Raw genomic sequence first — 22,841 nt, 5'->3', positions numbered from 1 at the left:
ACTTCCACGTATAAAAAAAAAATTCAAAATAACATTAAAAACAAAAGTAAACACAATGCAATTCAGCCCCCATCAGCATAAATGGACACACTTTGATGTGCTGACTGCGCCTGGGGGGCAGGCCACCTCTAGATAAACAACCCCACAGTAAGAACAGAGGCACCAGTGTGGCAAGGCTGTTATCCATTTTTCCTAATGTTGGCAGCCAGCTGCACAGACACCAACGTAGGAAGTTGCTAGAGAGCAAACCAGAGATCTCCTAGGTAAAAACAGGCTTGCAGTCTGGGGAATTAAAAAAAAAAAAAAAGCCCCTCCAGCCACTCATAAAAACGAAAACCTGCTACTGCCAAAGACTGTCAAAAAGAAAGCATAGGTTTTTAACGTCACTCGACCAAGTCAACAATTTATAAATTAAAAGCGACTCTCCAAAAAGTTGGGGGGGGGGCAGGGGGGTTCAGCATTTCAGTCGTCTTTGTTGTGGAGGAGTGTTCGTGTGGTTGGTATAACCTGAGGGTTCACACACCCTCCAGCTCTGTTTTCCTCCAGGCTTGCACAGGAAGCCCAAGGCCCGGAGGAAGTGCCCTCCCGCCCCACCTTTCCTCAGTGCTGGGGGGTAGGGGGAGGGGGGGGTCAGGGACCCAGCCGGCTCCACCAGCCACCAGCCAAGACCAGGTCGGCATGGCCTGCAGGGGGGCGGGCAGGGAGCTCTGCCTGCCAAGTGTGGGCTGGAAACACACAAAAAGCAGAAAGCAGACTTGAGGGGGAAGAAGAGAAACCGAACGTAGTTGAAGGAACATATCGTTAAGCATCAGGGGTCGAGACAGATGTGTGTGGATCACAGTGGCGTGGACACTGCTTCAGAGCAGCATTCACTAACCTGAAGACCTGGACAGGAAGCAAGTAGCGGACACGGAAAGAGGAGGTCACCGCACAGTGTTCCAGCCCGGATGTGCGCCTGCTTAGAGCTGCATTCTTCTCCCTGTGTGGGGCATCGCCTGCAGCAACCGTGTCCCTGAGGGCCCGGCACAGACTGTTTCATCCAGGACCCCTCAGGAAACATGGAGACAGGACTCCATCACATTCCACATGTTCTAGACCAGCTCCCCTGCCCACAGATCTGAATGTTTCCCCTCTCACCCTTTCACCTAGCCCACCAATGCCCCCCAACCAGGAACCTTTTAACAGTCCACTCGTACGTTTAACAAAACAAGTTTAACACAACAAAAGACTTAAAGAAAGTCCTGGAAAAGAAGTACGAACACTTAAGACTTGAAAGGCATTTGTTCCCCAAAGTTAAACAGGCCACACTGTTCAGTTCCTGACTACAAATCAATTCCAGGTGTGACACAAGTTCTTCTACGGTGGATAGGACACATGAAATTCTTTCCAATTTAACACTGTACTTCCTTAGGAACAACTGTTTTCCTCCCAAAATATCAAATTTACAATACTCAATTTCCAGGACGCCTGGGTGGCTCAATCAGTTGGGCGTCCGACTCTTGATTTCGGCTCAGGTCATGATCTCATGGTTTCAGGAGTTCGAGCCCCGCAGAGGCTCTGTGAAGCCTGCTTGAGATTCTCCCCCTTTCTCTGCCTCTCCCCGCACCCCCATCTCAAAATGAATAAGCTTAAAAAAAAAAAAAAACCTCAATTTCCAAGTCCCACTCTGAGAACCACCTCCCCATCACCAAGTTTCCCCGAGACTCTAAGCCAGGATTTAAGAGAGAAAGAACTCGTGGACAGGCCTGGGGAGATTTGCATTGCTGATTAGGGGGAAATGGAGTACTGGCCCAGGCTATTAAACATGGGTTAGATCTACTGTAACCCTCCCAAGAGGCCTTGAGGTAGGAAGTTAAATCCCATTGTTCAGATACATAAACCAATGCAAAGGTCACAGAGGTAGTAGCACGTGAACATGAGGCCTGGCCAGCTCCAAAATCATGCCCTTTCCATGCATTCCAAATGGCTTCTAAAGCCCAGGAGAAAAATCTGTTGCCAACTAGCTGTGTGACTTTAAGAAAGGATATCACCTCTGTGGGTGCCATTTTCTTACCTCTTAATAGAAAAGGAAGGCTTCCTGTCTCCACCCATGAGCGTGCCTCCTCAACAAGGGAGGAGAACAGCATCAGTGGGTCCGGAAGGAGAAAGCAGGAGTGCACGCGGAGTCCCCCTGTCCCTCTGTCCTCAGCTGGGGGCTAACGTTCTGCGCTCACCCTGCAGAGGGGGCTACTACCCCCAGCAGAGCACCGGAGGCCAGCCTTGGGAAGGCCCTCTGCCCATAAGAATAAGCCACATTCTGCACACCAGCTTCCTCTGCCGTCAGCCATGAAGGCAAACTTTGGCCTCCACCTTCCTTACCCCAGTCTTCCTTCTCGACTAACTGATCCAGAACTCAGGCCGGGAAATGGGGTGGCACATGGTCCTCCGAGAATATACCAAGAGCTGTAAAATGAGAACATTTCTAAGACCGAAATTCTACTTCTTAAAAGAGAAGCCAGGACCCCTCCCTTCAAGGAATTTGTAACACAAAGGGCACACTTTCGCACAACTGGAAAACAGTTTCAGAAACGGACAAATGCAAACTGTTGACCAAGTGTACCTAACTTTCACCAAGTCAATGTTTCCCATATGAGGCAGGGAAACCACATTTTTGGAAAGCACAGACAGTATTTTACAAACATAAACACACCTCAGAAAGGCCCAGTGCTATCTACGGCCCAGGCAGAGGAAAGGTAGGCAGGGAGGTGTTCTCAGGAGCCTCTCGGTCAGGCAACGGGCTTCTGTCACTACACCCTGACCCTGGCCACGATTCCGAGCCACTCCCAGCCCAACTAGCTTCTCTCCCCCTTTCTCTTCCGTTCCCACTTCCTTAATTTTCATGTGAAGAGACAGGTCTCTTTGTCAACACCACCAACAAATAATATTTCCCTTTCTTTCTGCTCAGTAAATGGACCAACTTTTTAACGGTGGACAAATATTTGTTAGGCGCCTAAATATTAAGCAAATAGTTGTATGAGGCACTGGGATAGAACAGCGAGCAGAGCACAGGTTCTGCCCTTCGGGGTAGGACAGGGGTGGGACACGGAAAGCTGAGCTATTGAGAACGACAGGTGAGATGAAAGAGAGCACAGGAGGGGTGCGGGGGCGGGGGGGGGGGGAGGAGGCGGGGGGGGGGGCTCAGTCTGTTGCTTAAGCCTCCAACTCTTGATTTCGGCTCAAGTCGTGACTGAGCCCCTTGTGGGGGTCCGTGGTGAATGCAGCCAGCTTGGGATTCTCTCTCTCTCTCTGCCCCTCCTCCCCACTCCATCTCCCCCACCCCCGCCCCCTCACTCTTTCTCTCTTTCATAAGAAAAGAAAGCACAGGAAACACCTTGGGAAGGCCTCCTGGAAGAGTGAGCCCGAAGCTGGAACTCACCTCAGGTACTTGTAAATTTTTGTATAAAAGATAAAGTCATTCCTAGTTTGCATCCCCCAAACATGTTACCCACAGCTCGTAAAACGACAGAGAGAAGCGGCTAGAGCACCTGATGGAAGGATTTAGAAAACCAGACTACATAGCTCAAATCAGCTAATTTTAGACAGAGAAAATACTTGCTGTGCTAACGAGTATTTTTAGAAGTCTGTTTCAGTTAACCACTCTGAACGTCTCAGAAGACAGAAAAAAGAAAGGAAGAAATTTCAAATTCACATAGCAAGCAAATGGTTTTCCTTCCTTTGTGCTCCAGCTCTTTCCTCCTAAACAGAAAATAAACAGCACTCTGTAACGAATTCCATTCTATGCCTAAACACTGAAGGTATTTGCTTAGCACTTAGGGAAGAAAGTTCACTACAGCTATCATTTCGCGTTGCATTTCTTGAGGGGGGAAAAAAAAAGCACTGAACAATGTAAAAGAGTATGAGCAATAGGCAACAAATTAGCACAAAATGGTAAATTTTCCTTCCCTTCCCCAAATCACCCAACAGCTTAAACAACACTTCATAACCTGACAGCAATCCCAAGCCTACCCACTAGCCTCTTAAAGCCTCTGGCCCAGCCCAAGAGCAAACCAAATTCCAAAGTTTGGGATGGGAAGTTCCAGAAAGCTCAGCTTTCACTACACACAGTGGCACCTGCTTATTTTCTGCAAAAATACATCAGTCTTGGAGATCTGAACTGGACCGCCCAATGCCCTGCCGCTCCCTTGTCAGATCTGTAACAAACTCGGCCTTATTTTCTGAAAACACCCATGAGGAACCCAACAGACAGAATGCTCCCCATTCTTGGGTTCCTGCCAGTCAGTAAGTCTGCAAGGAAAACAAAACAGCTCACTTTGAAATGGTCACTGCTATTACTTTCAAATGGTGGTGCTATTCACATTTTTCCCATTCATTCGACAGAGATTAAATGAGTGCCCAGGACTGCGCAAGGTGCTTCGGGAAGATTCAAAGATAGACCCTGCCCTTGAAGAGCCCAGGGAAGGGGAAGACGCAGGCGAAACGGCGCTGGCTGGTTTCTGGGGAATGGCTTCCCGCTCAGCAAATACTATGCATGCTACTATGTGTCAGACGCTAGGGCAAATGTGGTCCCTGCCCTCCGTGCACTCAATTCCAGCCCTCTGTAGGGAGTGAACGTTATTTATTTTGCAGAACCATTTCTCCATTGCAGACATGATGACCCTCTACCCCTCTATCCCTAAGCATGAATCTCTGAGGAAGGCCATTCTCCTACATAATCAAAACCACCTCCATCATACCTAAGAAAAATCGGTAAGAACTTCTTACTATCCCTTTCATAGTAAGAGTTCCCCATCTGTTCCAGAAATAATCTTTTACAGCCATTTTTCATCTACTCAAGGGGCTCATATTGGTATGTTATGTCTCTTTGGTCTTATTTTAAGAAAAACTGTTAAATCAACTTCTCTCCATATTCACTAAAATGTCAACATTCAAAGAGGAAGCACAAAAGGAGACAAAAAATAATGTTGCAGTCTAGAACTTAGAATCTTCCTTTCCAGGTAACTAGAGTATCAGGTGTATCAAAAGTTCTAAATTGCTAGGTGTAAGGACAGCCAATTGCTGGTTCACCCCAAGTTCCCAGCTGCCTGGAGAACCCCAACATCAGGAATCCCGAAGACGGAGAAGGTGACACACATCGTGACCGTCTCAGGCCTGCCCAGAGCGTCTGGCGACCAAGCTGTCTGCTGTCACTTTCCAGCCTACTTCCTTCCCTACAGAACAGAGATTACAGGCCCGGCTCTCTCGTTCCTGTGGGAACTAACAGCCATAAGCCAGTTGTTTCCCGGGTGGACAGATCAATTTAGAGGAAAACACAGAAACTCTCCGGGAATTTTCAGGGAGACCATGCAACTACACCCAACCTGTGGGATTCCGTTCAACTGGCATTCGAAAAACCCAATACTGTGTGCATGAAGCACGGTTAGCCTTTGTAGGGGCAGGCAGAGCAAAGACCTGGCTGCTGTCCCGCAAAACACTGAACTGCTTCCAAAAGAAAGTTCTTAACTGCCAACTGTTATCAGCAACCTCCCATGACTTTTTAACTCATGCTGTCTGGACCAACAAAAAGTGATCTCTTAACATTTTTCTTTCCTTACTTTTCTTACTTTCTAAATCTCTTAATCGGCTTCTTGTCAGCAAAAGGATCATCACAGAAATACATGCCCTCAGAGAGTCCCTGTTCCGAGCCACCGGGGTAACTAACACACAGGAAGCCCTTCACAGTGTCAGGCTGCCTACGGTCATCATCATTCCCACGACAGCGATTGGCAGCATTCTGTTTTAAGATTTTATTTTTCTGGGGAGCCTGGGTGGCTCGGTCAGTTAAGCGTTCGACTTTCAGCTCAGGTCACGATCTCGCGGTCTGTGAGTTCGAGCCCTGCGTCGGGCTCTGGGCTGATTGCTCAGAGCCTGGAGCCTGCTTCCGATTTTGTGTTTCCCTCTCTCTCTGCCCCTCCCCCGTTCATACTCTGTCTCTCTCTCTGTCTCACAAATAAATAAACGTTAAAAAAAAAATTTTTTTTTAATAAAAAAAAAAAAGATTTTATTTTTCTAAGTAATCTCTACACCCAACACAGGCTGGGACTCACAACCCCGAGATCAAGAGTCGCACGCTCTACCAACTGAGCCAGCCAGGTGCCCCCGCTTAGCAGTATTATTAAAGCCAGTGTTTAACGGTAACATTAGATTAAAACTGAACATTAAAGGGGCACCAGGGTGGCTCAGTCAGCTGAGCATCCAACTCTTGATTTTGGCTCAGGTCATGATCCCAGGGTCATGGGATTGAGCCCCATGTCGGGCTCTGTGAGGAGTAAGGAGCCTGCTTAAGATTCATGCTCTCTCTCCCACTGCCCCTCCCCACCCCCAGATAAAAAATAAAAATAAAAATCTAACATAGGGGCGCCTGGGTGGCTCAGTTGGTTAAGCGTCCGACTTTGGCTCAGGTCATGATCTCACGGTCGGTGAGTTAGAGCCCCGCGTCGGGCTTCTTGCTGACAGCTCAGAGCCTGGAGCCTGCTTCAGATTCTGTGTCTCCCTCTCTCTCTGCCCCTCCCCGGTTCATGCTCTGTCTCTGTCTCAAAAATAAATAAACATTAAAAAAAATTTTTTTTTAAATCTAACATAAAAATTAATGTTTATCAATGGGGCAACCTGACTGAGGGCTTTCAAAGTCAACATCAGGAATGAACAAATTTCCTTCCTCACAAAAGCCAAATCAACCAGATTTAATTTTAACACCTACCTTGTGTCTGACACTTACACCTACATTAACCCATCAAATCATCGCCACCACCTTTTGAGATCATTACATTTACTTCACGTGTGAGAAAACAGAGACGCACTAAGATTAGCCTCAAATTTTATGCAATGGTTGAGAAAGAGGCTGACATCTAGATCCATGCTAAACTTTCCACTGTACTTCATTGCTTTTCTAATTGTAGAGGATATTTTAGCTCGCAAAATACCATAACCAACAGAGAGCACTGTGTCTTTTAATTCTGGGCCTCTGATTTTTTTAGGGAGAGGGGATAGTTCTAATAGTTTCTTTTTTTTTTTTAAAGTTTATTTATTTTGTTAGAGTGAGACAAAGATCATGAGTGGGAGAGGGGCAGAGAGCGAGAGGGAGAGAGAATCCCAAGAAGGCTCTGTGCTGTCATCACAGAGCCCAACGCAGGGCTGGAACTCACAAACCGTGAGATCATGACCTGAACCATCAAGAGTCGGATGCTTTAACCAACTGAGCCACCCAGGTGTCCCTGTAATATCTTCAGTGGACATTTATTTACTATTAAAACTGACTTGGTGACCACTGCTAAACTGGGGCAGACATGATGTATAGAGAACTGAAATAATTAGCAGTAACCTTCAGTAAAATTTAATTTTTTTAATACCAGTAGTAGAAATCCTTATTTCTTTTTTTTTCTATTTTTTTAAATTTTTTTTTAATTTATTGTTGAGACAGAGGGAGACACAGCATGAGCAGGGGAGGGGCAGAGAGAGAGGGAGACACAGAATCCGAAGCAGGCTCCAGGCTCCGAGCTGTCAGTACAGAGCCCGACACGGGGCTCGAACCCACAAACCGTGAGATCACCACCTGAGCTGAAGTCGGATGCTCAACCGACTGAGCCACCCAGGTGCCCCAATCCTTATTTCTTAAACTAAAAAAGCATCACTGAGAATGAGAAATTGATGGTATACCATCACACAGAATAAGCTCACATCCCTGAATGGAATTCCGTTACTCTCCAAAACCCATATTTAGTCGCTCAATAAGATATGGCTCAAGTTTAGGAAAAGCACTGTTCTTGTCTTTCCATCAATCAGCATGCACCACACCTTTACTACAGTCTCTTATCCTCATCCCTTTATCGAAGTACATTTTTAGAAACTTGACTGTACTTTGAGAATGTGCTTGTTCCTTTCGCCTATTGATTCAACAGACGTTAAGTAACACACAGCCTCTGTTACATACATTAACCATGGCTCCTGCCTTAAAAATCTATTCCTCCAAATGGCCGCAAGGGCTGAAAGGGGAAAAAAGATGAGAGAGTGGGAAATCGGGAGGAGGAGGGTCCATATCATATTTGTGCTCCAAATCTAACACTTGCGTAATTACTGCTTCTAGCACCAGGCACTTTTTCCAAGAAAGTGGCCCCTCTGGTTTCTATTTAAAACTTTTGAGTTTTATAACAGGAGACAATAGCTAAACAGTGTTAACATATAATGACTAAAATTTATTGAATGCTTGACACTATTCTAAGCACTTTCCAGGATAGATCCAAAGACCACACATACACGTACCTCTCAAACCCTTCGTTACTAGAACCTGCACTCCCAGCCAGGCAGGATCAGAACCCACCACTTCCTCCCGAAAACACCATGCCAGGGGCATCAGGGAAGTTCCACCTCAACAAAGGGACAAGTTCTGGCCTCCAACTGGAGTATCAAGATCCATTACACATGGAAACAACATGCAGCTACATTACAGGTTAAATAACTGAATTATTTCCTCCTTTCCCCTAACACCTGCACACATACACAGACCTCTTTCACGCTTGTACTCTTTTCTCCTTGGTACCTATCACTACTTAATGTATCATATATTTCAGGCAATTATCTTGTTTATTACTGCCTTCTGAGCTCCCTGTGGACAGGGCATTCTTTTCTCTGTTTTGGTGTCCAGTACCAAGGGCAAGGCCTGGCATGCAGGTGATGCTCCACAAACACTGCTGAATGAAAGAAACAGACAGGTTTTGGTGGGTACACCATCAATGGAGGTAGCCTGTTACGCATCAAGTCAATCACATAATTTTATCTAAAGAACGCTATTATTAATGAGTAAACCAAGTTGAGCTTGTTTGTCACGGCTACAATTCCAGTGCATCGTGGAGCCAGAATCTGAACCCAATGCCTACCACTGGAGGGCTCTTCCCTTGTACAGAAAGCCTTACCGATTGCCCCAGATTTAGAAACAAACCCCGAGAACACACATTCGCAAGTCCAGGGTTGCTGCAGCATATTCTGTTGACTTCAATGGGTTGGTTTGTTGTTGTTGTTTAAGATTTTATTTTTAAGCTCTACCCCCAAAAGGAGCTCCAACTCACAGCCCCGAGATCAACAGTCCCGGGTTCCAACGACGGGTGGCCCCTGTTGACTCTAACATTGAACAAATGCAAAATAAAGCTCCTTGTGCACCCATGGAGAAGACAGGAAGTTGACGGGGTAAGGCCAGGTGACTGCCTCCCAAACCCTCCACATTCAAGAGACCAGGCAGGAGGCAGGAAAAGGACAGTGGTATACCCTGACAAGCCCCTCTCCAAACACATCCTCCAAAGCAGAAGGGGTGGCTAGGCTGGATGAAAGCACACCAACAGGGAATCAGCTTGCTCAGAACACACGCAGCAGCTATCCTGAAACAGAATGCCTGAAAGCAAGAGGTTTTCCAGGAACGTCTTCATTTTTTTCCTAACTTCCAAGTATTGTGCATTGAGCATGTATTATCTTAGTCACCAGGGAGAACATATTTTAAAGACGTTTCCCTGCATTTAAAATATAAAATAAATGACAGTATCATAGCCTGTTTAAAAACAAAAACAAAAAAAAAAACGCAAAAGAAATGATTTGTGACCTACTCCTTGAAGGTCAAGAAATCAGATGAATGACCAAGTAGAAACTTACTTAAGAAATATGAAATTGTATCTGTCCCTAACAGTACCTGGCCAGGTTTAGGCAACAGTTTCCTTATAATACAAGCCAAGGTAGACTCAGTATTCATACCCTTAAACACAATAAGACAGCTCTTTCATAATTTCCTTTTAAATGCCTATTACAACAGCTTCTAAATGTAACTGCGAATGATAATGGAATTAGCAAGTGGAAAGAAGTATTGCTTTTAGTGTAATTATTTTCTAGTGTCCCTTTTCTAGGGGGAAAAAAAACAGAATTTGTTTACAGGAGCATTGTTAATAACACCTAATTCTTAGCGTTTTTCATTCCTTTTTTTAAAGTTTATTTGAGAGAGAAAGCGAGCGTGATGACAGAGGGGCACAGAGAGTGGGAGAGAGAGAATCTCAAGCAGGCTCCACAGAGCCCCACAAAGGGCTCAGTCTCATGAACCGTGAGATCATGACCTGAGCCAAAGTCAGGCGCTTAACCAACTGAACCACCCAGGTGCCCTAGCATTGATTTTTCTACACTTCCTTTCAAAATTTGCTCTATTCTGAATAAGTGCTTTTCCATATGGAAAAGTGACAGGGAAATAAAGACTGATTTACTTACGACATTCACAAACAAATCAAATCAAAATAAAGTACTCCACAAAAACTGATGCCTCCCTCATCCAGAAGTGAACTTCAAGTGGGTGTAGGACATGACTGGGAATTCAGCACAAGAGCTAGGGACCCAGTTTTTCTAAGCCTGTCCAGTTTGCGTGGACTTCTTCATTACTAAGCAAGTGACCACAGTTGGGGTTTCGCTTAAGAGGAACTAATCTGATCAGGAAATTACTTTGTATTTCAAGCTGTTCCAAAAATATCACATCCTTGCCTCCCTTCACCTCCCTGCCTCCTCCCTCACCTCCTCCTCCTCCCTGGTAAAGAATTTATTTAACAGATGAAGACCGCCTCTGAGAATGAGCTCTCCCTAAAAACACTGACAGCATATAAAGTGTGTTTTGAAACTAGACTGTCCAAGCTCATGATCAATGATCCATCAGATTTTCATGTTTCCCTTCCGTCATTTGTTCTTAGCAAATCAATTTTCAACTAATTATATATTGCTTCTGTGCTACAGACTGAATGTTTGCATCCTCCTGATACTTGTATGTTGAAGTGCTAATCCTCAGTGAGATGGTATTAGGAGGTGGGGTTGTGGGACTTGATCAGGTTCCTGAGGGATTAGTGCCCTCAGAAAAGACTCCAGAGAGCTCCTCCGCCCCTGTGAGCACCAGGGAGGACACAGCAAAATACTACTGTGAAGCAGGAAGCAGGCCCTCACCAGACACCCAATGTGCACGGCCCTCGTCTTGGCCTTCTAAGCCGCTAGAACTGTGAGACATAAAATCCTGGGGTTTATATGCCACCCAGTCTACGCTATGTTGTTACAGGACACTGTAAACATGTTTCGCTTCGGGTTTGTATTCTTGTGTCCTCCACTGACTGCCCCGTCAGTTCCTGAAGGAACTAGCAGGGTGTCTGGCCTTGTATTGCCCCTAGGAAACAGGAGAGCCGTCAGGTAAGTCTGCCTCTTCCTCATCCTGGTGGCTCCTCACAAAAGTGCACAGCTCCTCTGGCACCATGAGGACTTCTTTCTTCCATGATGAATTTTCAGGCTATAAACAAGTCTTACTCTTCTACTGACACTGTCTTTTTTAAGAGTGCATCTGTGGGCATCAAATGTCAGCTATGTACTGATTTGACTACTTTAAACCGGGTTCCAGACATTTCACTGCCACCCCCAAAATACTACCTAAATAGTGCCACCCACACTTACTACCACAGATGAGCACACTATGCGATGGGACACTTGGCAAAAAGCAAATGCATCTCTCCCAACCTCCCTCGGGATTATCAATGCCTCGGGGCACACGTTTACCTTTCTCCAGGGCAGAGCTCAATTTCTGGGACACAGGAGATGCTCCAGGAATGACAGGTGGGAGGATCAGAAGGAAGGTACAGTAGGTGGAGACCTCGCTGAGCATCTGGTTCGTCCCTCACACATACTCGGGATAGTGGCAGAAGCTAAAGCTACTGGAACCAGTGCTCAGTCTGGTGGAGAATTCAGATGCCGTGTCCCACTCTCTTTTCTTCCAAAGTGATTTTACTCTTAATTAATTTCTCTCTGTGTGCGTGTGTGTGTGTGTTTAAATATACATAACATAGAATTTAAAATTTTATTTAGGAGCACCTGGCTGGCTCAGTGAGTAGTGCATGTGACTCTTGATCTCGAGATTATAAATTTGAGTCCCATGCTGGGTGTAGAGATTACTTAAAAGTAAGTCTTAGGGGTGCCTGGGTGGCTCAGGCGGTTAAGCCTTGGACTCTTGGTTTTGGCTCTGGTCATGATCTCACGGTTCGTTGAGTTTAAGCCCCGAGTCAGGCTCTGTGCTGAGAGCATGAAGCCTACTAGGGATTCTCTCTCTACCTCTCTTCTCTGCCCCTCCCCTGCATGAACGCGCGCTCTCTCTCTCTCTCTCTCTCTCAAGATAAACATTTTAGGGGCGCCTGGGTGGCTCAGTCGGTTAAGCGGCCGACTTCGGCTCAGGTCATGATCTCATGGTCCGTGAGTTCGAGCCCCGCGTCGGGCTCTGTGCTGACAGCTCAGAGCCTGGAGCCTGTTTCAGATTCTGTGTCTCCCTCTCTCTGACCCTCCCCCGTTCATACTCTGTCTCTGTCTCAAAAATAAATAAATGTTTAAAAACAATATTTAGGGGAAAAAAAGATCAACATTTTAAAAAGATAAAAAAATACTTTATAAAAAAAGAATTTAACATTTTACCCATTTTCTTTTAATTTTAGGTAAGCTCTACACCCCATGTGGAGCTTGAACTCATGACCCCAAGATCAAGAGTTGCCAGCTCTACTGACTGAGCCAGCCAGGCACCCCACATTTTACCCATTTTTTAAAGTAAACTCCACACCCGACCTGGGGCTCAAACTGACCATGAGATCAAGAGTCACACGCTCTACTACGCCAGCCAGACGCCCCTCATTTTACTGATCTTTAAGTGTACAGTTCAGGGGCATTAAGTACAGTTTCACACAGCTCTGCAACATACCAACACCCATCTCCAGGCTGCTTTCACCTTCCCGAACTGAAACTCTGTATCTGTTGTATCTCCCTATTTTCCTCTCCCCCAGCCTCTGGCAACCACCATTCTACTTTATCTCTATAAATTTCCCTACATTAGGTAGCTCATGTAAGTGGAATCCTGTAACATTTGTCTTTTTGTGCCTTAGCTTAAGGTCTCCACGATTCATCCACATTAGAGCATGTGTCAGGATTTTACTTTAGACAACTACTTTGTTGACAGCCTGGAATGGTCCGTAAATTAAGGGACCAATATCATGAAGTCCCAGATTTTCCAACGGGCAGACAGGCCCATTTCTCTGATCGCTTTTTGCTCAAGCGAGCCTTCAGCCTGTTTTTTCTGGTCTCTGGGCTAAAAGACACAGGCTTGTGTAAACAACATTCACTGCACAAATTCAGGGCCACTCAGCATTTCCTTACCACCAGAAGATAAGAGCCTTAAAGGTTCTTTATCTTTCATTTCAACTACTTTGGAAGATCTGGCAAATGGAAAAAGGAAAGCAGGAAATCACAAGCAATTCGGGAATCTTCTCTGCGCTAAAAATTAGTAACATCTCATTTTTAAAGTTATTTAGATATAACTCACGTAACCATAAAATTCACCCACGTGAAGCTCACAAGTCAGTGGTTTTAGTATACTCACAATGTATACAACCATTCCCAAGATCTAAATTTACAATATTCACAGACCCAGAAATCCTATCCCCATTAGTACTTGGACCCCACTCCTTCCCATTATGCCATCTCAAAGTTAGTATCTCATTAACAGTCTTCCATTCCAGGGGCACCTGGCTGGCTCAGTCAATGGAGTGTGGGACTCTCAATCTCAGGGTTGTGGGTTCTAGCCCCACGGTGGATGCAGAGACTACTTTAAAATAAAATCTTAAAAAAAGTCTTACATTCCTTCTACATCCAAAGTACTTAGCAAGTACTTAAAAGTCCGGTACGTACCTGTCCATCACCATCAGGTGCATATACACCTATGCCACAAATAACCTCAAAAATAATTGTCTAGTAAACATTACATTCAGAAATTTTGTAAGTAGGCATATCCCAAGATCTCCTCCTCCGACAATGAGATTCCAGTTAAAAAGAGAAAAATTGGGGGGGGGGGGGGGGCGTGCACCTGGGTGGCTCAGTTGGTTAAGCTTCTGACTTTGGCTCAGGTCAGGATCTCAGGGTTCATGAGTTTGAGCCCCGTGTCGGGCTCTGTGCTGACAGCTCAGAGCCTGGAGTCTGCTTCCGATCCTGTTGTCTCCCTCTCTCTCTCTCTCTCTGCCCCTTCCCCACTCGTGCTCTGTGTGTGTCTCTCTCTCTCCAAAGAAAAATGGAAAAAAAATTTTTTTTTAAATTTCTTTAAAAATAGAAAAAGTTTTTAAGCTAGATGTGTATTCCTAAAACAGCACCATGTTCTGTTTTTTGTTTTTGTTTTCTACAATTAAATAATTTTAGAAGACATAACAATGGCTAAAACAAGCATTTCAGGAGTGGACTCCTCTCCATAGCATCCAGGACTCTCTTCTCAGTCCCCTGCCTCGCCACCACCCCAGGAAACTAGATCCGGCCAGCTGTTCCATGAAGATTCGGCCTCATTCCCTCCAAAAACAACACATACAGGCCATTGAATACTTCATTTGATAACGTGCATTTTTTTTTTTTTAATTTTGATACCGTATCCTCTTAAATGAAGCCGTTTCGAAGAAATGGGATGTCGCAGGGCACCTGGGTGGCTCTGTTGTTAAACACCTGACTTCAGCTCAGGTCATGATCTCACAGTTCGTGAGTTTGAGCCCCACATGGGGTGAGCATGAGCCCCACTTTGAGTGAGCTCGTGCCCCACTTCGGGTTAAAACAAAAACAAAAACACGAGCCCTGCTTTCTCTCTTTCTGACCCTTGTGGGATTCTCTCTCTCTCTCTCTCTGCCTCTCACTCACTTGAGCGCTCTCTCTCTCTCTCTCAAAAAAGGAAAAAAAAGAAATGGGACATCACAAGATTTTAAGGTAAACTATTTGGTCACAGAAATACTAAATAAGAAATAAAACACCTGTGGGCCTTATGTAGATTTGAACACCTCTACAGATTTATACCAGTGTTGCTCAGAGGGAAGCACATGCTTTGTGCACAAACTACTTTATTAAACAGTGAACCGTCATGAACCTGTAGGTCATCCTTGGGCAGGGGCCATGCTAATCTTCTCTGCATCATTCCAATTTTAGTGTATGTGCTGAAGTGAATGTGTCCACAAACCATCTGTGAATTAAGCATCTCCCCTTGCTCTCACTTCACTCTGGAGCAGATTTCTCCTGGGACGGGTATCGGTGTCATTAGCTCTTAAGACAAGTAAGTCATGGCACATAAGTAGTTTTGTTTTGTGTTTTGAATAGCATCCATGGAAGTTAATGCAAAAACAAAGATGCACATGACTGAAGTCATTTACTTGGAAATGAGAGAAGGGAACCTTGGTGAATTAGTTTCAGATGGAAGATAGTTTTAATTAAAAATTGGACTAGTGGTGGGGCACCTGGGTGGCTCAGTTGGTTAAGTGTCCAACTTTTAATTTTGGCTCAGGTCATGATCTCATGGTTCATGGGTTTGAGCCCCGCATCAGGCTCTGTACTCATAGTACAGAGCCTGCCTAGGATTCTCTCTCTCTCTCTCTCTCTCTCTCTCTCTCGCTCGCTCGCTTTTTGCCCCTCCCTGATTCTCGCACACGCACGCTCTCTCAAAATAAAATGTTTAAAAAAAAAAATTAGACTAGTGCCTAGATGATTATGCCAAGGTAGAAAATACTCCTCCTAGTGCTACTAAAGTGATTTTAGTGGGAGTCAGAATTGAGAGAATGGAGGGAAAATGGGCAATCTGACACTGGAGCGATAATATCCTTCTCCAACATGAATTTGCTCTTGGATACAGAGGAGCTCCACTAACAACTGCCCTCTACCAACCTGGTGATCCTGGAGGGTGAACCGGAGTTAGGACCCGGTTAGGTCATCCTCAGTCATCACTCCACAGACACGCTTCTGGTTGAGTACTGAAGACACCAAGACTTTAAAGAGAATTTGGGGCCCCTGGGTGGCTCAGTCGGTTAAGTATTCAACTCTTTGATTTTGGCTCAGGTCATGATCTCACAGTCATGGGTTGGAGCCTGCATCTGGCTCTGCACTGACAGCATGGAGTCTGCTTGGGATTTTCTCTCTCCCCCGCCCCTGCTCCTCCCCCGTGTGTGCATTTTCTCTCAAAAAAAAAAAAAAAAAAAGTCTGAGCACCTACCATGAAGCAAGCACTGTGCTACAGCATACACAGAAAGGTGGAGAAAGTTTAAAAACAATGCCTTTAAAGAAGTCACAGATCTGGTTGTACAAAGCAAAACAAAAATATGTCATCATTCAGAAAATTATACTATTCAAGAAACCTTAAGATTACACTGTTTATTCTGCCATTAGAACCTCAGCTAATTTGGAGTCACGATGCCACTCCTCTTCATCCCTATTCAAAAAGGATATTGCTGATACACTGAAAAGCATGATAATCTAATGTCTAACCACCAACTAGTCTGTTGTAAATCTCAAGCTGCTGCCTTAGATCTTCCAATATTTCAAAATAAGAACGTTTGGGGGTGCCTGGCTGGCTCAGTCAGTGCTATGTGCAACTCCAAGTCATATAGTTTACAGGACTAAAAGTAAATACTCAGAGCAGGGACTTTCCAAGGAGTGCGATTTACTGTAAGCAAATACATGCAAGAATCCATAGGACGCACCCAAAATGGCAAATCACTTTGGTGCAAGTTTAGTGTAACTGCTTCTGTAAGGTACAGGAAGAGGCAGGACCCCTAAAACTCCCTAGTAAACATCTCCTGGGGTGCAAAGGCAATTTTATTTTAGCCACAGAAGACAACTCATTAGCCAACTATTGATTAAATATTTGAATCTGATCTTCTCTGTCAGCTCAGAACTCAGCACATTATGGGAGTCATGAGATTGGGACATGGAGGCACTGCTTCAGCCTGGCTGGGAGGCTCTGCTTCCTCTTCTCCTTGGGGAGGATCAAATTTGCTCATCACACTGGCGAAACGACAGCTGGGAGGGTGGGCCAGATCAAAGTTAACATCCAGGGGCTCAAAGAATAGGATGAATCCAAGATGAACTAAAGGCACACGTAAGGTCTACACTTGTGATCCCTCCACTCCCCCTCAAGAAAGACAGAAGTATATTATTATCTTTGTAACAAGAGAGGAGTAAATGGTCCCACTCTACTCCGTGCTCATCAAAAAATGCCTAATTTGGGGGATGTCTTATTTGAAGAGCAATAGTGGAAAGAGGACCAATTGAAAGACGATGGTAACAGAGGCTCTGAAAACTCCACAGGAGGAGTAAGCACTGGGGAGGTTCAGCATGGGAAAAGGAAACCAGGGAGATATGAAGCCCACTCTGCAAAAGCAAAGCCCACTCTGTGAAAGCTACACAAGGAGACAGTTTGGCTTGTTTTACCAAAAAGCTTTTCCGATCTTCCAAAAACGGCTGCCTGGGAAACTGGCAAGCTCTCCGTTCTGGAAGTGTTTAAGCAGGGACATCATGACCACTTTGGAAACCAGACACATTTAATACCGCTCTCTTGCCTAGCCAGGTGTCAACATTTCCATCTTCTGACTTTCCTGGGATCTGACTGTGTCCTAGAGGGGAGCTCAAGATCCATTTTCCTTACTGATTCTAACCTGCAGCATGGGGAGGGAAAGTACATTAGAATAAATAGAGGCATTTTTAAAAATCCAAATAGCAGGGCACCTGGGTGGCTTAGTCAATTAATAGTCCAACTCTTGATTTCAGCTCAGGTCACTGTCTCCTGGTTTGTGAGTTTGAGCCCCACATCAGGCAGATTCTCTCCTCTCTCTGCCCCTCCCCAGCTCACATGCTCTCTCTCAAAATAAATAAACAAAAATCCAAGTGACTGCTGTGACCCCAGAACACCCATCAAAGCTTCCAGGTAGGCCCAGCCACTGTATTTCCACGAGTTTTATGAGCAATTCTGACAACCATCCCGGGTGAACCCCACCACTCTAGAGTTCCAGCCAGGAGCCCCAGTCCACTTCCACAGCTACAACCAGTTTTGTGTTCATTTTCTCCAGCCCAGATCTCCCTCCTGACCCTCAGTTCTACATGGCCAACATCCTACTGCAATGCCATACCCGCTGTCCAAAGAACCTTTGCAAAGTGGGAAATATCTCAAAGGTTGCAGGGCCAGACATTCAGGAAGTGCCTCCTTGACTTGCTCCATCCCTTAGCCCAAACTCTAGTGCCCATCTGCCTGAGGTCCAGCCACTTTCCAAGGTACAGGTCTCATTCCTTCTACACAAAGCCTGGTACCAGGGCAGCCACAGCACATCATCAGGAGTTTTCCTCTGCACTTTCTATGTCATGGTCAGCCATATGCATTTCCTACCTTGGGTACCTCACACAGGACTCTTAAAATTGGACTGATTTCTCATGTACTGTTTAATACTCCTAAAAGGACCTAAAAACAACCCCACGAATAAAACAAATATGGGCTTCATTTATTTTTTAAGTTATTTATTGAGAGAGAGAGAGAGAGAGAGAGAGAGAGAACGAGCGGGGGTGTGGCAGAGAAAGGGGCTCGATGCTACAATCCTGAGATCCCGACCTGAGCCAGAATTAAGAGTCAGCCCCTTAACCCGCTGAGCCACCCAGGCACCCCGGATTTCATTTACTGTTGATTAATGATAAATCACATGTGGATGAATCACATGACATTGCATTGGGCAAAAGCTGTCAGCTACAGAAAGAAACTATACTCCAGATTTCATTTATATGAAGTACACAGCCTGCTTCAGATCCTCTGTTCCCCTCTCCTTCTGCCCCTTCCCCACTTGCGTTCACGCTCTTAAAAAATAAAGAAATAAACTTTAAACTAAAAGTACAGTGGTTCTAGTGGAGAGGTGAAAATATTACTGATTAGGAATGGATACAAAAGTGCTCGCTTCAGCAGCACATACACTGCGGGGGGGGGGGGGGGGGGAATGGACACAAAAGAACCTTCTGGGGTACCAGAAACATACTCTATTTTGAGCTGGAAATAGCTGGTAGTTGGGAGGGGCAAGAGGGGAGGGAAACTGAGGGGAAAAGACACACATTAAGCTGTACAATTAAGATTTATACATTTTACTTTATACTAGTCATACCTCGATTTTCAAAATTCAAACACCTACACAAATAAAGATGAGGATTCTGTGTCTGAAGATAAACCACACTCCATTCTTAACCTCAGGAACAAAATATCTTTTGTTTTGGGTTTTTGTTGTTTTGGTTTTTTTTTTTTTGGTAAAAGATGACAGAAGGCTAGTAACAAAAAGTTTTACTTAATAAAACAACACAGCTAAAGAACACAAACTTTCAAAATGGCAATATTTAAAAACAAAATTTTTTTAATGTTTATTTTTGAGAGAGAGCACAAAGAGGGGAAGGGCAAAGAGAGGGAGAGAGAGAGAGAGGATCTGAAGCAGGCTGCAGGCTCTGAGCTGTCAGCACAGAGCCCGACGTGGGGCTCGAATCTACAAACCGTGAGATCATGGCCTGAGCCTAAGTCAGACACTTAACTCACTGAGCCACCCAGGTGCCTCAATAAACATTTTTTAAAAAGGATAAATTCATCTGTAATACACCATCCTGTAAATGGTGGGTAACAATACCTATCTCACAGGGTTGCTGTGATAGTTGACTGAGGAGATCACATAATAAAGCACTTAATACAGTACCTATTCATCAATAGGGTCCATACTCATCACTCTTGATTCGCCATAATTATCTGTCCATCTCCTTCAATCCCTTTCAGCCCATCCCTCAAAAATTCTCAGCCCAGCAGGCATTCAGTAACGGCAAAATAAACTCAGAGGCTCTCTCCGAGCAGGCAAACCATCAACAACTCCCACCTGATTCCGCAAGAAAATACAAAGCTGTTGAGGCTGTGCTTCTGACACCAGTGTCTGTACAAACCTCGGGGCTTACCAAGGTGTACTGGAGGTCAGGTAAATATGGTATATGTACCGGAGGCGGTCTCACTTAAAACCTCGAAGAAAACGTAGGTGTTTTTAAGCAGACGTTAAGAAGGCTGCGACGTTCGCCAAGGCAGCACAAAGCACTGCTGAGAAGTCTTCGGCGCCCAGCCACAGGCACTGAAATGTGGTTCGCTGGCCCTCATTCTCCCTGACCCACCCCACGTCCTCTCCTGCTCTCCCCACCTTCATTTCAGGAACAGTTTTCACAGCTCGGGCACCAGGAATTTAGAATATTCCTGCTCTCTACCTTATAAAACTCTAATCAAGGTACTCCTGGCTTCTTAAAGCAATTTTAACTGATGATGGCTTGGGCTGTTTCCTTGAATTGTCAACACCACTCTGTCTGACTTACTAACCCAGTAAAACAAAATATTTATTTTCAGCAAGCCGACACACAAAAATCGAAAGAACAGGAAACTACAGTTAAGAGAAACAAAATACCACAGTAAGATTAACAAACGATATGCACTTTTAAGGATGCTCTTAAGAAGTCGCCATTGTATGAAAGTGTATTTTGGACACAACCATATGCATGCCACAACGAATGGTAACTTTATTTAAATAATTAGTCAATCAAGGGGAACAAATGAAACTCTAAGAGAAACTGAAAAATCAAACTGTCCTTTTTAGGATTAACCTGCAGGAACCTCCAGCTGTTTCTACCCAGAATAAAATTCATATGCAAATTTTTTTCATTTACAGAAGAAAAACAAGACAATTATAGGAGGAAAAAAAAAAAAACAACACAGAAGCCAAATGAGATTTATCCTATCACCCAGAGAAGTAAACCCTTTGGGGTTTTCTTTTTCCCCTCTCTATTCTTGCATTTAACCTATACATGCCTTTTTTTTTTTTTTTAATGTTTATTTTATTCTTGAGAGACAGAGAGTGACAGAGCACAAGCTGGGGAGGTGAAGAGTGAGAGGGGTACACAGAATCCAAAGCAGGCTCCAGGCTCTAAGCTGTCAGCACAGAGCCCGACACGGGGCTCGAACTCACGAACCGTGACCTGAGCCGAAGTCAGATGTTCAACCAACTGAGCCACCCAGGCACCTGTATACATACCATTTTTAAAATCTTTTCCAATTAAAAAATGTCGTGAAGATCTGTGTATTGAATACTTTAACAACTGTTAATGTTTGTTGGTCAAAAGGTACAAAGTTTCGGTTCTGCGAGATGAGATTAAAGAGTTAACGCACAGGCAGGATAGGATGACTATAGTTAATATCACACTGATCCCAGGAAATATGCTACAACAGATTTCAGGTTGCTGGCATCACAAAAATAATGGTTAACTATGAAGAAATGACACATTAATTAGCTTGACAGCGATAATTCACTGTGTATATCAAGTCATGATGTTGTAGGTCTTAAATATGTAACAATTTTCATTTAAATGAAAATATATATAATATTTTGACATTTGAGTATTACTAGGGACTAGGCCATGACTATGCTTTTTACATGCATGACCTTCTTTGACATTCAAAACAACCTCAAGAAAGCCGCGATGACAATGATCAGTTAAGAAACTTGCCTGCACAACAATGTGAATACACTTATTGTCACTTAATTATACACTTAAAAAGTGTTAAAATGGTAAAAGTTATGTTATATATATTTTACCGTAATTTTTAAAAGAGAGAAAGAGACTCGCCCAAGGTCACACAGCTCTAAGGGGCAGCACCAGAGTCAGAATTCACAGTCTGGCTCTAGAACCTGAAGTTCTAGACACTGTAGCCTACAAATATTTTTTTTCCGATATAAATATTTTCAAATTGTTGAATGTCTGTATATCGGACAGGTTTGATGTTGGACCTTTACTCTGTTTCCAAATTTCCCACTATTAAAAACAATGCTTTAATGAGCCGCCTTAGAACAGATTTTGCATACATCCTTGGGTTTTGGGGGTTTGATTTTGTGATTTTTGTTTTGTTTGTTTTTTAATTTAAGGGTACGCTTTTAGAGGTAGAACTGGTAGGTCAGAGCAGAAAGCAAACAATTTAAATAACCAGGTGGATGAGCCATCAACCAGAGCTCATTTTGATCAGCTTACAAGGAAGCCTAATACAGTAAGTAGATGATTTGCAACAAGTAACTGTAATTCGATGGCTCTAAGTCTCAGGGTAAGAATGGGGGAGGGGGGAACAACACGCCCATGTGGCTCAGTTGGTTAGGTGTCCCACTTCGGCCAGGTCATGATCTCGTGGTTCATGAGTTCGAGTCCCGTGTCAGGCTCTGTGCTGACAGCTCAGAGCCTGGAGCCTGCTTCAGATTCTGTGTCTCCCTCTCTCTCTGCCCCTCTCTGCTCATGCGCGTGAGCTTGCTCGCGCACGTGCTCTCTCTCTCCCTCTCTCAAAAATAAATAAACATTGTAAAAAAAAAAAATCAATAAACATTAAAATAATATTTTTAAAAAATGAGAATCACTAGAAATTCAGAGAGTCACAAAGGAGGCTGTCCATGACTAAAGAAATGCTGCTATTGAAGAACACATTAACTGCCCATGAAATGTCCCCTTGGAGTCCCCACCCTGACAGCTGTTCAGACTCGTGGGACCCCACCTCCACAGGGGTTCCCATTTGTTCTCTACTTTGACTACCACCTGCTTTAAAGTTCTTAGTTCAAACTGGCAGGACAGTGAAGAATATGTAAGAGGCCCTAAGATTAATCAGTCAGTGATCTGATCGACATTAAATCCGCATAAATGCAAAGCTCACCCCTCACTCCCTCTCCTACAATGGCAAGGAGACCTTTCATGTTGTATTCCGGCATAAAGTTTCTGTCAATAATGACTCATCATAGAACTTGTAACCAAGATCCATGAGAAGTAGCTCTCTTACGGATTCCTGCCAGAAGGAAATAAATGTTTGGAGAAACAACTAAACCATAATAGCAAATGGTTTTAGGATCTTACTGAAAAGAAGAGTTACATAAAAGTTCCTTTAAGAGACGTGGGGAAAACATGAAGAA

General features: G+C 44.4%; 1 protein-coding gene and 1 non-coding gene across 4 annotated transcripts in view; both read right to left on the bottom strand.

The window, feature by feature from the left end:
- Positions 1 to 22,841, bottom strand: part of RASSF3 (Ras association domain family member 3) — a 72,076-nt gene that overhangs the window by 23,592 nt on the left and 25,643 nt on the right. Inside the window, exon 1 of one of the 3 annotated variants that reach the window (XM_053226455.1) lies at positions 878 to 1,532. The exons of the other annotated variants lie outside the window; for them this stretch is intronic. Within the exon in view, the coding sequence (XP_053082430.1) occupies positions 878 to 1,060 (183 nt within the window). The 5' untranslated portion in view covers positions 1,061 to 1,532. Of the gene's footprint in view, positions 1 to 877; positions 1,533 to 22,841 lie in introns of those variants that run through there. 3 annotated transcript variants of the gene reach the window in all.
- LOC113602954 (U6 spliceosomal RNA) lies at positions 14,936 to 15,045 on the bottom strand. The gene has a single exon (XR_003424467.1). It is a non-coding gene; the product is annotated as a U6 spliceosomal RNA (small nuclear RNA).

The sequence above is a fragment of the Acinonyx jubatus genome, chromosome B4 (assembly GCF_027475565.1).
Source record: "Acinonyx jubatus isolate Ajub_Pintada_27869175 chromosome B4, VMU_Ajub_asm_v1.0, whole genome shotgun sequence".
Classification (NCBI taxonomy): Eukaryota; Metazoa; Chordata; class Mammalia; order Carnivora; family Felidae; genus Acinonyx; species Acinonyx jubatus.
This window is presented reverse-complemented; position numbering and strand designations above follow the sequence as displayed.